At 37.0% G+C, this 18,201-nt stretch overlaps 1 protein-coding gene across 21 annotated transcripts in view; it reads left to right on the forward strand.

Annotated features, from left to right (window-relative positions):
- Nucleotides 1–18,201, forward strand: part of LRRFIP2 (LRR binding FLII interacting protein 2) — a 100,625-nt gene that overhangs the window by 51,302 nt on the left and 31,122 nt on the right. For 5 of the 21 annotated variants that reach the window (XM_032459246.1, XM_032459255.1, XM_032459252.1 and 2 more), the window contains 9 exons: nt 527–577; nt 659–703; nt 1,549–1,596; nt 2,055–2,111; nt 4,356–4,424; nt 6,647–6,736; nt 12,700–12,744; nt 14,140–14,256; nt 17,048–17,119. In XM_032459246.1, coding sequence (XP_032315137.1) covers nt 527–577; nt 659–703; nt 1,549–1,596; nt 2,055–2,111; nt 4,356–4,424; nt 6,647–6,736; nt 12,700–12,744; nt 14,140–14,256; nt 17,048–17,119 — 594 coding nt within the window. The remainder of the gene's footprint in view (nt 1–526; nt 578–658; nt 704–1,548; nt 1,597–2,054; nt 2,112–4,355; nt 4,425–6,646; nt 6,737–12,699; nt 12,745–14,139; nt 14,257–17,047; nt 17,120–18,201) is intronic. The other 16 variants (XM_032459253.1, XM_032459256.1, XM_032459260.1 and 13 more) reach the window with 9 other exon arrangements.

Below are 18,201 nucleotides of genomic sequence, written 5' to 3' on the forward strand. Positions count from 1 at the left end.
TGTGGACTCGTGATCAGTACAATTTACCTGACTAAACTAAGGCACTTTGTCTATGGTTTGTTTTTGAAATACAGATTTTTGGTCTATCTGGGAAAGTATCTTTAGCAGTAACTCAGAGCTCATTTCCCCAATAATCATTGTAAGTCACAGGAGCTGCTGGGGACTGGGATGTGGCCACTGTTTGCCACACTCCCTGAGCCATGGCCCCTTTGTCCCGAGTGTTTTCTCAGATGGCCATCCCATCTCCTACTATTAATCCTCAAAGACTAGTAGGACTTAAACACATTTTTTGAAAACTCTTTCAGGTGTTTTTCTTTCTTATCCCTTAGAATTGGTATTCAAAGGATGTCTAACAATTTTTTTCTCACTTTATGTGTCATTTAACTACCTTAAATACTTGGGAAATGCTAATGAATTATGGAGTATAAAATAAATGTAGGTCTTCTGCTCTTATGATGGTGAGACCAGTTCTCCTTTTTTTTTTTTTTTTTTTTTTTGCTTAATTTGCTTTGTTTTTGTTTCTTAGCAGTCTTCTTCCCTGTACAGCGACCCTCTGGCGACATCTAAGATTAATAGGGTTAGTACTTTCTGAGGAGTGTGTTGCATTCAGAGCTACCAGTTGCTTTTCTTTGGGTTAAATCATGCACTTTTTCCATAGGCCTCCCCTATTGCAAATTCTGGTCTGCTGAGAAGTGCCAGTCTGGTTTGTATTCTCCTCTTCCAACGTGTGTACCCCTGGTGGGGCCATTGTCATGGTGCTGACTCTGCCTTGACATCTTTCCTCCCAAACAGTCAAGGACACATGGCTTTAGTGCTATGTGTACTGCAGAATGTGTTGCCTGTGCTGCAAATACAAAACTTTAGGGTAGCAAAACTAAGCATATTCTCTTCGCAGTGGTAGATACTGCTGGCTGTTGGGAGGCCCTTGCTTAGAACTGACTTCCTATAGAGGAGCTATTTTTGCATGGATTCCACTACACTTGCGTACTTTTGTGAGATGGCTGCCCATGCATGGGACGTCCCAGTTTTTAGAGGGACAGCTGTGGCTTCGGCCATGTTAATTCTAAGTTCTGATGAAGCTAGCTGGCTAGAAAGCAAAAACAATAGCTCTGTGTCATGTGCGAGTTGTGAGTTGGTTGCTTTTAAGCTGTTTGTTGTGTTGTGGCCTGTTGTAGTATAATGGAAACCTGAGGGTTTGTACTTAATTTTGTCGTGACAGTGGGCAGAATGCTTTCTGTACTTCACTTTCTTTTCTCTTCTGTTTCCTCTTTTAGAGAATAAATTCATAAATGTTAGTTCTCCTAATGTGATAACATGATGATGAAAGGAAATGCTGTAACCAATAGTGCTTTTTAAATGAAATATGAGCTTGAAGTTTTAATGAGACTGATGCAGGAATTTATGCATATATAAATGAGTGTTATCAACCTTGGGAGGCTGTACACTTACACCATTCTTCAAAACTTTTTTTGGAACTGAGTAGTGCAAAGAAGTTTTCAAAATAACTTCGATGCTGGATTGATAAATGGTATTTCCTTTGTTCTTTAGGTATCATTGTATGATGGTGGATTATATAACCCTTACGGTTCTCGCACTGTAAGTCTAACCAGGGGAGGTGGTGAGGAGGGTGATGTGTAGGTGGGCACAGTTTCCTAACAAAGAAAAAGCCATTTGATCTGACCTGTAATTACTCTACAAACTGTGATCCATCAGCTTGCCAATTGTGACTCTCACCCAAGCTGTGAGAAAGCACCTGCTGGAAGTCCAGTCTTAAAGTGTGAGGGCAACATAAGCAGAGAAACCTCTTCTCTTGCTCATTAGTCCTCAGGCAGGGGATGAAAATAGTGCTTCTTGGGCATCCCCTTTCTCCCCTCTCCCTCCTGCCATGGGCTAGTGGACTTTGAGGGTGGGGGTGAGGCAGAGTTCCAGGACAAGAAGTAACAGTTACCTTCACCTGGGAGCCAAGGTAAGTTAGGTCAGGGTCACTAGTGTATTCCCAGCTGGGCAAGGAGCTGATCATTATTGTAAAACTGTTCTTCTTGGAAACTTTATAGCCGTCTGAATACAGTTATTACTCATCAAGAACAAGTTCAGCCCGAAGCAGTCCTGTGGTGAGCTGTCTCATCTCTTTGCATGATTTATAGACACTTTTGGTTGTTTCATTAATCTGTACTCACAGTTTAGACCACTGAGGATGTGGTGTTTCACTCTTTTGTGCATGGTTAATGTTTTCCTTCAGTTCACAAACTCAGGTACTAATTTATCCTAATTGGTAGTTTCTGTGTGAAGATAACGTAGCATGTAATTTCTTTAATGAGCCTGGAACCAGTGCCATTAGAATTTTTAAAAAATTTATATGTGTCATTTGTGTGGAACTTCTTGTCTGTACAGTGGTGGTAATTCAGGGTATGAGTTGGCTGCCCTGTCCTTTCCCTTTCTCCTTTCTCCTTTCTCCTTTTCTTCTCTGCTTCCTACGTTGAACCATTTCACTTGCTTGCCAGTGTTTCAGGCAGTGGAGTGGAAGGAGAAGAAATAAAACAAGTTGACTTTAACAAATTGTTGCCTAAAAAACAAAACTGGGACCATTTTAATCACCCAATTTTTCTGAAGTATTAAAACTTTTTTTAATTTATGAAAATAGTATTAGCTTAAGGAAAGTGCAAGGTAAAAATCCTCTGACACTTTCCCCCTATTTCCATTCCCCAAATGTGACCTCCATTCTTGTATATCCTTTCAGAGGTATTTTATGTATATACGAGTATCCTATATTTGAACAGTATGTTAATAATTCATACACATAATGGTCCTCAACTTGTTTTCTTTACTCAATGTATCTTTTCAAATCAGTACATAAAGATTTATTTCATTTTTTTGACATTTAAAAGATTTACAAAAGAAATAATAATAAATAAAGGATTTTAAAAAGTAAACCATGTCCCATAATGAATGCCTCTTGGAGATAATTTTGTGTCAGCACAGTTGTGTGTTTTTTTTTTAAATGGCAGTGTATCATTCCATTACTGTGTAGGCTGTACACTTGAAAAATAACTCCCTTCGTGATGGACATTTAGGTTGTCAGATTTTTTTCTACTACAGACACTTTGTACAATGAACATGCTTATATAAGTATACTTTTGTGTACTTATATGAGTAGATCTGCAAGGTAACTTGCTAATCATGAACTGATGGAGATAAAAGAGTATATACATTTTAATTAGTATATATGTATGTGTGTGTGTATATATATATATATATATATATATGGAGAGAGAGAGAGAGAGCGAGCCATATTACCCACCAAAAAGACTATATTTACATTTTCAGTAACAGATGATGACTTTAGGAACAACCTTGTTATTCTTGACAGTGTCAAAATTGGAGAAATTATTAAGCAGTTTCTTAATGGTCAGCATAGGTTACTTCGTGGAATGGGATAGGTGAGCTGTGTGGACTTTCTTTTACATATATGTTTGGCCCAGTTCTCCTGCTATTTCCAAGGGGCATTTATCAAGAATTCCACTCTTATAGTTAATGAAAAATTATTACAGGGACGTTTAAGGAGATAAAGGCTTTTTTACATAGGTAGAAAGTTTACTTTAACCCACCTGGGAATAAAATTCCACTTGGCATTTTTAATGTTCCAACTGTGATGGTCCCTTGCAAACAAAATTATAGTAATATTTTCAATCAAGTATAGAATCTTGTCCTTGTGTGCTGGGCTCAGAGTTATTATCCTAGTGATGCCAGAATGGTTTCTTAGTGATGTCAGAATGGAGGTAACCTACACATACTGAAAATGAGTCTTCCACTACTGGTGAAACAGGAGGAACACTGTAGGGTGTTGTTAGAAATGTCTCCACCTGTTGCAAAGGAATAAAGAAAGGAAAATATGAATCATCGTTTCAGTGTCCTTGCTGGTAGGAAATTCTGTCTTTGACTTATATTATTTCACTTAGGAAGATTCTTTTATTTTCTCTCTCAAACTAAAACATTAAATGCATTTATTGACCCCTGATAGGATCCCAGAGGGCCTAGAGGTTTAAAAAGCATAAAGTCCCTCGCTGGTTTTAGCTAGTATACTTGTGCTCCCCCCTCTTTTTCCTTTAATTTAACTTAAATAAAAGATAAATTACTGTTTTATTCTTTGTACTTTTTGAAAATGTCTTTTGATTTTTATTCATTCATTACGGCTTGAAACAGCTTTTTGGTTAAATGGTGCATAGCAGATGGTGCCGATTTTCATGCTCATAGAGAGTATTTGTGTGCTTCCCAAAGCCTTACTTAGTGTGCTCACAGTCAGGCAAGACCTGTAGTGAAATTGCATCCTTTTCATTATCTGCTTTTACTATCTGTAGTTTATCGACGATGACACTGCAAGCGTCGCGTCTTCTGGTCGAGCCAGTCGTGGGCGAAGGGAGAGTGTGGTGAGCGTGGTTTGCATGCAAACATGTACAATAAGTTGTAGAACTGCAGCACTGTGTGATCACATGAAGTTGGTTGAAAAATGGAATTTGCACTTGCAAAATGAGTATTATCTTCAAATTTAGTTTATATGAATAATTTGCCTTCAGAAATGTATTCCTGAGAATGTATATTCTCCACGGGCTATGTAAGCTTTCCTGGTAACACGTCTTATATGCTAGTTGTTGTGTACTTAAGATTTTCACTTTTTATTCTTTGTTGCTGTTTTATGCATGTGCATGTGTGTGTACAATTCACCAAAATTTTTTTTCTCAAGCAAAATTAATGTTTCCACATTGTTTAAAACTCATTACTATGGATTACAAATAATGCTGCCATTTATTAGTTGTTTTCCTCACTGTGTATTTAAATTTAACCATTTTATACATCTTTTAAGGCGTGTGAATTTTTTAAGAGTTGCTGATGGCACAATTTAAAATTTTCTCATTAGAATTCAATTGTAGAGGTAATAAATACCTATGTTAGAATACAGATTATATAATTTCAGGTTATCCTTTTGATGAAGCAAGAAATTTCATAGAGAGCTGATGACATTTTTGCTATACTTAAAAACTGATTAAAAAATTACATTGGTGAGGATGGTATGTCAGCTTAGAGTGAGAAAAAAAAGCCCAATAAATAAGAGGTTATAATTCCTTTAACAAAAATAGAAAGTCATTTAGTACAAGCCATGTTTTATGAAAGATTGTAAACCCAAAGTTTTCATGAAGAGGAACACCAAGAGTTTGCGAGCTTCATTGCCAGAAATTCAGTGATCTAATTAAGACAGTTGTGGTCCAGCCACATATGGCAAGCCAGTTAATGCTCATACTCACAGCTGAGGAGAAGTCCACGACACCTGAGGGCTCCTCGGAAAGTGATGGAGTGAAAAGGGCAGGGGCTCTGAAATAATGATGCCTCGGATCTGAACCATTTCTACAACCTCTTAGTTGTGTTAATAACGATTTCTTTATTTGTACAACGAGGATGTAATGACTGTCTTTGTGGGTAAGCTTAATATATGGATTAAATAACTATTAAAATTCTGACAGTGGGTACCCATATATTATTAGATAGATATAAATCAAAGTTGTATTACTGTTACTGTGAACAAACATACCATTGCTTAATCATATCAGCTTTTAGCAAAATTCTTATTTCTAAGCCCTAAAGAAGACATCTCTGTGGATGGGCTTCCAGACTCCTTTCTGGAAGGGAAGAGTTTTTGAGCAAGGTAGTTAGAGTTGAGGTAAGGAATAGCTGATGAATGAGATTTTTAAAAATTCATTATTTATTAATTCAACAAATGTTTATGGAGGGAGTACCTATTCTATATTTAGTGCTGGGAATAATGTGGTAAGCCACACAGACCAGATTTCGGACTTCATGGGGCTTATATCCTTGTGAAGGAAATAGAAAATAAACTGGTAAAGAAAGGGACAAAAAGAGAGAACCCAGGAAAGGAAAAGAGAAAGAAGAGGACAAGCAGGTGATATGATAGAGGACACTGAGTGGTGTGTGTCTGGTGTGTCCCTTTGCATGGGGTGATCAGAGGAGGCTTCTCCAAGCGAGGTGACCTTTGAGCTGACACTTGAAGAGCTGGGAGAAGAGCTTCCGAGGTCAGTGCCCGAGTCTAAGGCTGGAAGAGGCTAGGTGTGTCTGGGGAACCAGAAAGAGGCCAGTGTAGTTCTTTTGTTATTTTGTTCTGCAATTCCTGATCTTGAGGAATTTGAAAAAGAGAGAACTGGGTAAATTGGGTAAAAAGTGCAGTAAATACTATGCAGATAGTTCTGCATTCAGGATATATGTGCTTAACCTATTGATGGCTATAATGCGTTGTAAAATTGTGAAACGTAGTAGAGGCCTTAGGTAAATGCTGTCCTAGAGCCCCTCGTGGTGAGGGCGATGCCAGTCCTCGGGCAGTAGAGGACCTTTGTAGCGCAGAACTCTAGTTAAGACGGATGATGAGAATATTTCAGGGAGCTGTGATTTCATTTAGGAACCCCTTTACATTTCTTTTTTACTTTCTTGAGAAGATAAATCGCAGCAGTTTCCTTGTTTTGTTACATGGTACTTCATCACAAACCGCTCCCTCCAAATCCCCCCCTCCATATGCCAATGTTCTTATCTTTTATTTCTCTCTTTTCTTAACTATTAAAGCATCTCATTTTTTTCTGACCGAAAGGTTTCTGCCGCTGATTATTTTAGTCGCTCCAATCGTAGGGGGAGCGTCGTTTCCGATGTGGATGACGTCAGCATCCCAGATTTGACCAGCGTGAGTGCATCGCATGGGAACTCATGTCTCAGGCTTGTGACTAACAGCTAACACAGTAGCTATTTTAAAATTAGGAACTCAGTTTAGTGCCCAGGAAATATTTATTTGAACACACTAGCATAAAATAACAGTTTTTTAAAAAAATATACATATTGATAAGTTCTGATTTTTTAAAAAACTTTCTTCTGTGGAAAATTTCCCCCATAGAACCCATCAGCAACTTCAACAGTTATCAATATTTTGCCAATTTTGTTTCATCTGTTTCTCCCTTTTCCCTCCTTTTTTCCTGAATTGTTTTAAAGCAAATCCCATTCATCACGTCATTTCCCAATAAATAGTTGAGTTTTCATCTCTAATTGAGAATTTTTTCATATTTACTATACTATTATCTTACCTAATCGAATAAAAAATAATTCCTTAAAACCGTTTAATACCTAGCCCCTATTTAGATATTCCTCATCAGTCTTAAAATCCTCCCCCCTGTTTTTAGTGAATCTATAAACTTATAGGTAAATTTTGAACATTGAACAATAAAATCCACTACTTAGTAAAGTGGTGCTAATTTATAGTAACTGGGAAGAATCTGAATAGACTTTGAACTTTTGGATTATTGCGTTGTTTTGAAGACATGCTTAGGCATTGCTTTCACTTTCAGTGGGAACTGAATTTAGGGAAGTTTGTCCAGTAGTAATGCCTTGAGGCATTTACCTTAATGAAGGAACTCAAACCAGCAGGTATTTACCTGCCTGGTATATCTAACAGCTTGGCTTTCTGTCTGTGACACCTTCTCCTTGCTGCTGGCATTGGTGGTGGTTTGCCCTTGGACCAGCTCTGTCCTGATTATCAAGCACTTTGAAGCAGATGAGACAGTGTTTCTTAGCAAAAAAGTTAGAAAGTTTTTTAATGAAGAAATAATTATTAATATTTAACACATCACTGATTGTATTTAAATAACTGTTTCTGAATGACTTTAATCCTAGAAAATGATTTTTAGCGTGGTTCTTAAGTCTTCCAGATTGCTCTCTCTCAAAGCTGGCTGACATCTTGTGTTGGGTCAGATCAAAGAATCTGCACATGAAGTTGGAAGACTGGCTCCCAAGTCCTTCCCCTGAAATATTGCCCATTTTATTAATTTGCTTAGTAGCCTGTTTTTTTTTAAAATAGATATAAACAGTTTAATTTAATTTATTGTGTATACCTTTTCTCTTAAAACCTTTGAATTCTCCTAGCCTCTAATATGATGTCTGAATTGCTGAGTATGTCCTCCTTACATTTATTTCTTGACTATTTTAGTAACTGCACAGAAGTGAAACAGTTGACAGTTTTTAAAAAGTCTTCCCCTGCCTCTACTAATTAGATAAAACTCTTTACCCAAATAGTTATTTTGATTTATCTACATATTTTAAAATAAGTCCTACCTATTTAAGGTATATAATGTAATGATTTGATATACATATATGTATGTAAGCACTTGATATACATATATATATGTCAAATCATGCTGTACACCTTACAACATAAGCAAAAGGTTGTCTAGAGCAATGGCTGGCGAATCTGGCCAGCCCCCTGATATTTTATAGCCTATAAGCCAATGGTTTTTACATTTTTAGATGGTTATCTAAGTACCTATGTAATATTCTTAATTTTGCCTCTTGGCAAAGCCTAAAATAACATGCCAGTCGCCTCTCTAGAGCAAAAAATTTTCTCTAATATTATTTCTTTTAAAGGGTATACTATAATTCAGCTCAGTGTAGACAAATGAAAAGTGGACCTGATGTTGGTATGGTCTCTTTTCCCCTACACACACTTTTTAAAAAGATAAACTGAAAGTCTGCATTTTTATGTGAAATACCCTGATTTAAAAATACTGACAATGAATTCAAAATTTTAAAAGGTACTTTCTGGCTTCCCCATTGTGGGTTAAATACAAGTATACAGTCTGCTAGATTATAACCTCTGAGCTAGAAGGTGCTGAAAAAAGTGCCAGGCCCTGATTTGGCAAGTCTCTGAATACAGTGTGGTTGGTCTAGCCTCTTGTCTTTTCTTCTGCGTTGTTTTCCTTTCTGTTCCATAGGTCAGGCTAGAGTAAAGGAAAAGAATGTACAGGTGCTAATTAACTTCTGTTTTACTGGTTGTTACTAACTGGACCGTTTCTGAATGGACACCAGTTTTGCTTTAGGAGATTATTGAAAGTAATTCTTCCCTTCCCTTCTGTGGTGGGGGAATGAGATATTCTGTTTTCTAGTTTTTTTTTTTCCTCCAAACAGAATTTTTGAATAGCATTATCAAATCAGTATATACATATAAATTAGAAGTTAACAAAGGATTAGAATCCAGTGACTACATTGAACAAACTATGCTGTAAATATTTCATTAGATTATAATTTTATACCTTAAAAATAAAGTTTATTCAAGTGCCTTAATATAATACTTTCATCTTCTGATCACACATCATGTAAGATTTATGATACGGTTGACAAAATGCCATGTGCTGTAAGTGGCTACACATCAGATACGCATAGCTCAGTTATATCAAATCTCCAATATCCTTTGAAGAAAACATATAATTTGGAACAAAATGCAAGTCTTTATTTCTAAACAACTCTTTGAAATGATGGTATTAAAATGTATTCACAAACTAAAATGCTCCGTTTCCAAGCAAAAAGATTCAGTTTGTATCGTGCCATTTTAGTCAGGTAAGATGATCTGTCAGACTAAGTAGCCATATGCTGAAACTAAGGTCAAAGAGCCTCTAAATCAGAGAATAAGAAATATCTTTCTTTTAAGAAGAAACAGTTTCAGAGATTTGACAAGATAAATATTCTACCTTGTCTTGGTTTTTTTGGAGGGGAGCAGTTATTAAGTTCATTCATTCATTCATTCATTCAGTGGAGGTACTAGGAATTGAACCCAAGACTTCATGCATGCTTGGCATGCACTCTATCACTGAGCTATACCCTTTTAAAGAGAAACAATATAATGTCAAGAGTAAAGCATTTTCAGATGTCCCAGACATAAATAAGGCAAAGGCATTTATCACTGAAATTTGAAATTCTTGAAGCAGCAATAAAGTTTGCCATCATGTACTCTTCTTTGCACATTTAGTATGAGTATGAAATATTATGAGACTGTTAACTAATTTTCAGATCCCAGCTATCAAGGAAACCCTCTTCTTGATTGGAAAATTATTTAATTATTTAAGAATGTAATGGCATAATACTTACTTGAAAGTTTTATGAGTATAGTAGGTTAGGGTCAATATTCATGAGCCAGTCCTGAAGGCTATACTAAGAAAAAAAAAAGTCTTGTTTCTGTTTTGTTGTTGCTACTGTTGTTTTATAATTTAGTCTACTACTGTGTTGAGCCACCTTTTTTTCTTAGCAATTTGATGACAGTGTTTTTCCTATCTCAGTTTAATTTGCTTATTTTACAGAATTGTGACTACATAGCACATGCAGCTTTTGTTTTCTGACTTTTCGTATTAGTGCATATTCATTTCTTTCCATGTTATTCATGCTCAACAATTTTTTAAAAACAGCTGTAGTCACCATGTTTTGTATTAGATCCTTGACCTTATTGATCTGATAGCTGGAAGTTTATCCCCTTTTACCAACATTTCCCTCTTTTATGCCTCAGTATATTAAACATGATTATATTTTATTCCACTTAAAATCCTTTTCAGGATCTGGTGGACTCTTTGAGTCATCATTTTGAATATTAGCTTGTCATTTTTGTGTAGCTATGTAGACCTCCTGGGGCTTTTAGAAGACCAGGTTTCAACTAGCTTTTTGTCTAAGTGGAAGACTGCACATAACGGCATGAGCTGAGAAGTGGGAACTGAGGAGTCTCTGGCCAAGTCCTTGCAGCATTTTTGCTGCCTCCACAATCCCTGAAGTTTGGCACATGATCAGCTTGGGTTGCGGCAGTTGGGATCTGTCAGAAGATAGTGAAAGCAGTAGAGACAACATTGCGGTGGACTAGGTCAGTGATGCAACCTCTGAAACGTAAGATTGTTCCAAGGTGCCTGTCTGTTAAAAAATGGGTGGGTTTGGGGGTCATTCGTGTGAGAGGGGGATAAGAGACAGAATTTCAAATGGACCTGGAGGAATGTTTCTGAATGTTCTGCTCGTTTTTCTCTTTAACTCATTAGTAGAAGAGAATTGGAAGATACTCTGAGGAAAACAAGGCAATTTATTTAGATATAGTATTTCTTTCACTCTGGGGAATAAAATAGTCAATATTAGGCAATATACTTTACTAGGACAGATGTAAGGAAGATAATTCCTTTTTATGGCAATAATTGCCCATATTAAGAACTATTGTCATTGCCTGTTTGTTTTAAAACATTTCATATGTGGTTTAAAAAAAATCAAAATGAACTAAAATCAATTCCTTTTTAAGAGTATTGCAATAAGAAGTAGCAAAAAGAATTGAAAGTCTGAGATAATACTTATATTCTGATTTAGTACTTATAATAAAAGATGTTTACCGAGAGAGAAAATGAACATGTGGGTAATAAAAAAAAAAAACTTTTCAAGTATGAGGAAGTTAGAGTGAAGAGATCTGAACTGAGCCAGAATTAATGATGTTCTGTGTTTTAATAATTAACTGAGAAAGGTTTTCAAATCTCTTCTCTAGACTGGTCTGGGAGGGTTGGTCTAGGAGTTGGAGTCTGAGTATATTGCCATTAAGTTAAATTTCTCTGTGACCTTTTCCCCTCCAGTGGTAATTAGGATAGTATATACAGGTAAATGATGTGAAAAATTCACAAAACTGAGATCTGGATCCAGCTCTTGACATTTAGTAATTCTTCATCCTCAGCAAGTTCTTTCACCTCTGAATTTCTCTTTCCTCAGCTATAAGGTCAGGGTTTTAGATTAGACCTTAAGGGTACTCCCTTCTTGAAACACCAGCTAAAACAACTGTAAGGCCTATCAGTAGAAGATAAGATAGCTCAATTATGGTATGTCCAGGTATAGGATACTATGCAGCTATTTAAAATAAATGAGGCGAGTCTATAGTACAGTTGGGGTATAATTCACTTATTCATTCATCCAGCACGTTTTGAGTCCTTCTATATGCCCGGTGCTATTCTTGGTAGTATACAGGAAAGAGCATACAGACATAGAGCTTACATTCAAGAGAGAGATCAGACAGTAAATAGATTAATATCTTGGGGTCAGGGAATGATAAATGCCACAAAGAAAATAAAGTACTTTCTCTGATCTCTATAACTTGGTAAGGGGAAAAAGAAGATACAGAATGTATTTGGGACACTCCTGTTAGAGTTTTTTAAAGAATTCTTGGAGGGAGAATTGGAGGTCAGGGTATGGTACAGTAGGGAGAGAGGCTGACTTTGCATACCCCTTTGTGCTGTTTGTTGTTTTTTGTTTTCCTTTTTGCTATGGGTGCATATATTACTTAAAAAGCAAAACCGAAAACCAAACAACTGAATCCTTAATGCTGTGGGAAAATTTTTTTGACGATATGTTTAATATGTTCTAGTCCAATCTGAATTCTTTTGGCTAAGTGTGCTAGTCTTATCTATGTGTCCTGTGTCCTAATAATGTTTAGATAATAAAATTTTTTGGCTTTTGGTTTTATCAGGGTTTTCCTTTTGATGTGTACAAATTTTTTTAAATTAACATTTACAGTGCTGAAACTTACACTTGTATACAGTTTTCTTTAATGTGTTTCAAATACCATGAAAAGAAAATCTATGAAAAGTTCTAAGTTTTTTCATAAGGACATCGTGCTTACTCCATGTCTTCCTTAGATAAGAATTAAAGTTCTTAACATTTTGTCTTATGTGTCCCAACTTTTATTTCAGTTTTAGTATGTTTACTTTTAGGTTCCAAATATTAATTGAACTTGGAGAACTCAGATGAGGTCGCTTCTTTTTTTCCCCTAAAAAATCAAAATGCTAAGCATCTTTCCTGATTTTTATCTCTGTTCTTTTCTAGTTGGATGAAAAATCTGACAAACAGTATGCTGAAAATTACACAAGGGTCAGTATATAAATTCCTAAGAAAATTAAGTTCTCAGGGTCAATTTACTTTCCACAACAATTTTATCTTTTATTTTACTACAGTTTAACTGATGAGCTACTCTTCCTCTCTTCATCTATTTCCTGTCCTTGACCCCCCAAATTCCTGTGAGGTTGAATCATGTGAAGCACTGGGAAGAGAAAAGACATTGCATTTTATTTCCTTGAATGCCACCTCTTAAACTTTTGGCTGCTCTTTTGATTTTCATTCCTCTAGAATTTAATCCTGAGAAGCAGCCGTTAAACACTGAAAATGAAGAAGTGTCTTTAGGAATGGTAGTGACAAACTCTGAGGGTTAATTTTTTTTCCTTTATAGATAAATTACTTCTTTGAAGTAAAGTAACTCTTTTCTGGCAGTTGCTTTGTGTTTAAAAGCCTCTGACTTTCTTCTAAAAATATTTTTAGAAAGTCATCTTAGGGAAACTATTAAGGTTGATTTTGTGCTATGCCCTCAAAAGATATACCAGTTTTATCCAACAGAAATATAGTACAAGTCGCAAATGTAATTCACATATGTAAGTTTAAATTTTCTAGCAGTCACACTAAAACAGTAGAAAGAAGCAGGTAAAATTAATTTAAATAATATATTTTATTTAACCCAAATATCTAAAATATTTAAACATAATCAATATGAAAACTTATTAATGAGATATTTTACATTCTTTTTTTCCACACTAAACCTTTGAAATCTGGTGTGTATATTACACATTAAAAAAATTCTCAATTTGGATTAACCACATTCTAAGCCCTCAGTTGCTCCATGTGGCTACCTGGCTGCTAGATTGAACAGCACAAATCTCTGCCATTTATTAATCCAATAGCATAGTCTCACATTTAAACTAATTGTGGGAAGAGCAGTCTAAATTCATAATGATTTACAGTATTATTGCTCTCAGTTGCAAATAGTATCTCCAATTTTATCAACAAAGTATTAGGAAAAGAAAAGATCCTAAAAAAGTAGCCTCAAGAACTAAATAGGAGGACTGCTAATTAGCATATCACAGAGAACACGCTAAAACTATTCAGAATCAATCTGCGGCACTCACCCAGCGCTGTTTACAGTATATCAAAGAGAAACTTAGACAAACTGTCACACCAACTGTTTCCTTCTTAGTTATTATGAATTCTGGATTCCAGCAAAGTGAGTGAACGAAGTTACGCTGAGTGTGCCTGGGCCCTTTTCTGGATACCCCCTCCCCAAAGCCAGTTTAAATTTTGGTCTATGGGTTGCATTTGGTAACTTCTCAGCCACACTGCGTTAGATCTCTCCCCAACACCCTGCCCCACTTTTAGTTTCCACAACAAATATGTTTTTAAAGAAACAAGTCTTAAAGTGTCGTATTTCTTTTTCTCTAGCCTTCATCTCGAAATTCTGCCTCAGCAACAACCCCTCTAAGTGGAAACTCGTCCAGAAGAGGAAGCGGGGACACCAGCAGCTTAATAGATCCAGACACCTCATTAAGTGAATTGCGGGTAAACCGCAACTTTTGGTTTGCTTTCTATAAACAGTTTTTTGGCTTCTTTGTAGTGTGGTAGTATACTGGAACTATTCAACATTTAATGTGACTTAGTAGGAAGAAAAGAAGTATGAGTTCTTTACAGAAATTGTTTGTACATTTCAAGAATGTGACTCGGGTCTGAGAGGAAGGAGATTAGTTAATTCTTTTTCTGTTCTCTTTCCTGAACATTTGATGATACTGGAATGAGTTCTGCTAATTTACAAATGCCAAAAAAACTTTAATATAGGTAAAAGTAATTCTCTTAAATAATTGGCCATATTTTAAATGGAAAATATGTGGTTGTACAAGGAACCAGACTCTGGGAATTGTTAGTTTTCTGGGCCATTATGGTATTATGTGGCTACTTGAATCCGTTTATCTCTGTTTTTCATGATAAGACACGTATAATAATATTTAGGATAACAGAAATACTTCAGTAATGGAAGCTCATTTAACCCATTAGTTGAGTCTCCATCCTTATTAATGACGCTTTCAAAATGTATTTGAATGTCTATTTGCTGAAAGTGCTTCTTGTGAGGAAAGGGAAAAGGGTAGTAATACAAATTGCATTTATTCACTTATTAAACATTTATCGAGCACCTGGCCGCACAGATTTAGGCAGTACACACACTTCGGACTTAAGGAATTCACTGTTTCACAGGGAAGACAAACGGATATAAAGCAGTAAAAAACCAGGTGATGTGGTACTACAGTAGTAGCAAGAAGGGAATTCAGAGAAGCATCATGTAAAATAGACTAGAAGGAGGTAACAAAAAGCTTTCAGAGGAGACAAACTCTGAGCTAAGGGGTGAAGGAAGGATAAAAATTAACCAGGCAAAAAAGCTGAAGGAGAAGGCTTTCTCAGAGTGTTAACTTCAGAAAACCAGAAGGGTGTGTGTATAGCGAAGTTGCCAGAGAGCAGGAAGAGAAGTGAAGACAGGTAGTGGGTGAGAGAGAAGGGTGGAGAAGTGGTGATGGACCAAGTCACAAAGCACCATGTATGGCTGCTGAAAGGAGTTCAGGTTTACCCTGACAGCTATGAGACATCAAATAGGGGGGTGGTGCTGTCTGAGCTGCATTCCTAAAGACTGACTGTGGAATGGAAGAAGCGTTGGAGGCAAGAACAGTTACCCGGTGGTTGAACAAGAGGATGAGATGAGTGAGTCAAAACTCTGATGGGAGAAAATACGCTCCGAAGAGAATATTGGAGGTTGGGAGTTGGTTGGTGGATAGAGATAGAAAGTTAAGGGAGGGTTCTTGTTTTCTTTTAAAGGTGGCATTAATTATTGTTTTCATTGGCTGGATTGAGCCAGTAGAGAGAGAATTTAAAGCTTGAGGGAGGAGGCGGGGTAACTTGACAGAGCAAACTGCCTGTGGGTGAGAGGAATGTCCAGGGATCAGATAGGTGAGGGGTGGCCATCGCTTCCCACAACACAGAAGAGGAGGAGGTAGGGACAGGTGGTGACAGTAAGACTGTTGGCAGTGTAGGAGGAGTAGTCTGTCTTGTGACTTGGGCATTTTATAAAAGTGGGCAGAGGGTTAGAAGAGGGTGGAAGGGTTGAAACAGTGGCAGTGGCACTGCAGAAGGAGACCCAGCTCAGCCTGGCTATGACTTCGAAGGGTCATTATTTGTTGAGCTCTTGCTAAGTACCAGGCCTAAGTGCTGAGGGTGTGAAGTTGAGTAAACTAACTCTTGCCTTTAGGTGCCATTTGCTAGAGGGACAAAAGAGAGGATGAGGCCTTCCAGCCTCAGACTTAGCTTGTGATTGCTGTTTAATTGTATTTCTTTTTGAGAGAATGACCTCCTTGAAGGAAGTGAGATTTCGTGTCCTAGCATTTGGCTCCTAATAGACACTCAATACATGTCTGTTTAATGACTCAGTGAGTAAAAAAGCCTACCAAGGAGGGAATGAAGAGGGCAGGGGACATATAATACAGAATAAACTGTGTATAATAGGCCTTTGATAATTGATCCTACCTGTAATTGCAGAATTATATTTAGGGCCTGAAACAGTTATTTTCCACCTTAATCAACCATCCAGAATAGACCTAAAGTAGCAAGGTCGGGTACAGGGAAACAATATTTTCCATTTAAAATGTGACCTGCTTCTTGACTTTTCTTATAAGGACTATGGTAACATTTGGAGCAAAGGCTTTTGTCATCATTTAAATGGTGTCCTCAGGATAGACTCTCTCATTTGACACTGTGTTTAAAATGTTTGTGTTTAACTTCCCTCCCTTTATTTATCTTTCTCCCAAATTAATTGTGATCAGTAACCAAGTCATCGAGAGGCAGCCTTATTCATATCTAGGTTTACATTTAAAAAAAACTTCTCTATGAGTCAGCAAAATTTGCTGCTTATAATTAATTTGCTGCATATTTTACTATTTCTAGGTGAAGCATTATGCTAAAAATTATTTAAATGATTTATACAATTTTTTAAATTTTGTTAAAAGACATTATAACATACAGCTTTTTTCCATATGCAGCCCCACCCCCATTTGCAACTATTGTTTCAGCAAAGTGAATGCCAAGAAAATGTTTAACATGTTAGACTGATTACTCCAGACCTTCCCCAGCCCGACCATCACCTGGCCTGTTCCCATTTTAGTGGTTTGGACTGGCAGTTACCTTTGTGTACTTTGATTTCTCTGCTTTTGGTCTGGAATATATGAAAGTAATTCACATTTTCATCTGAATCCTTTGAGACTGAAGATATGTCTGTGTGTGGTTTTATGCAATGGTTCATTCCTATGTCCTGCAGGATATCTATGACCTTAAGGACCAGATACAGGATGTAGAAGGGAGATACATGCAGGGGCTTAAAGAACTAAAGGTATCAGGGCCCGCTCTGCAGCCCACGCATGCTCTCTGTACGCAGAAGCGTTGGCAATGGTGGTCTCACAAGCTCCGTTAACCCCACTGCACATAGCTTTACTAACAGTGTTTGTCTTTCAAGCATGTGCTTAACCTGCAATGCATAGGAAAGGTGAACTTCCAGTCTCTGCTTATGTTTAAATGTGTGGTACAGTTTTTGGAATATTCAGCAAAGATATTATACCTTATAGTTTTAAAACCTGTTTATAAAAGACTTACATGTCCCTTGCATCTTAGCCTTACAAAATTGAATTGGGCAAAAACCTAACAAGTGTTCTAAGGATATTTTTAAATTGAGAATTAGACCTTAAAATTCTTCCAAGCTTTTAGCTTGAAAGAGCACTGCCTATTTCTGTCACCAAATTCAGTCAATATTAAGAACAGGAGGAACAGACATCTAAGAGGGAGAGCATCATTGTAAATATTCCCTCTGGAGGAAGGACCTTGCAGCATGAGGACTGCGTTTTCTTTTTGTTTTGATTTTTTAACGTATAAGTCAAAAAGAGTTACACAGATTCAGTGCCTTAAAGAAGGCACTGGAGGTAAATTTAAATGGGCCTTATTTTCCCTGATCAAGGATGACTACATTTTCAATGTAAATGTGTGAGGCAGACATTTTAGTTGTAAATGGTACTTGATTACCTGTGTTTTCTTACGAAGTTCAAACCTAACATTATGAATTACTGGAAGTTTCTCTGAACACATGTAGGTCCCTATTTGAAATAGAAATACACACCAGGTCTCTAAAAATGCTTAACGAAGGCATTCGGAAAGGTGACTTGGGATATGCTCAAACGACAAAGCTGCCCTGACGTGATTGGACTTAGCCCGGCTCCCAGCCAAACCCTTCATGCAAGCGATTGTGGTCCTCAAGGAATATGGTTAAGACTCGGGACCAGAGTCCTACAGAGAGTGCCCCTGAGGGGAGCCTGGACGCTGCTGACAGCCGTGTGTGTTCGCCAGGAGGCATCAGAATTCCAGAGTTGGTGTGATGATGGGCTCCTCTAGTCTTCTTGCTCTAATTGTCAGGATTTAATCCCC

This window comes from Camelus ferus, chromosome 17 (assembly GCF_009834535.1).
Source record: "Camelus ferus isolate YT-003-E chromosome 17, BCGSAC_Cfer_1.0, whole genome shotgun sequence".
NCBI lineage: Eukaryota > Metazoa > Chordata > Mammalia > Artiodactyla > Camelidae > Camelus > Camelus ferus.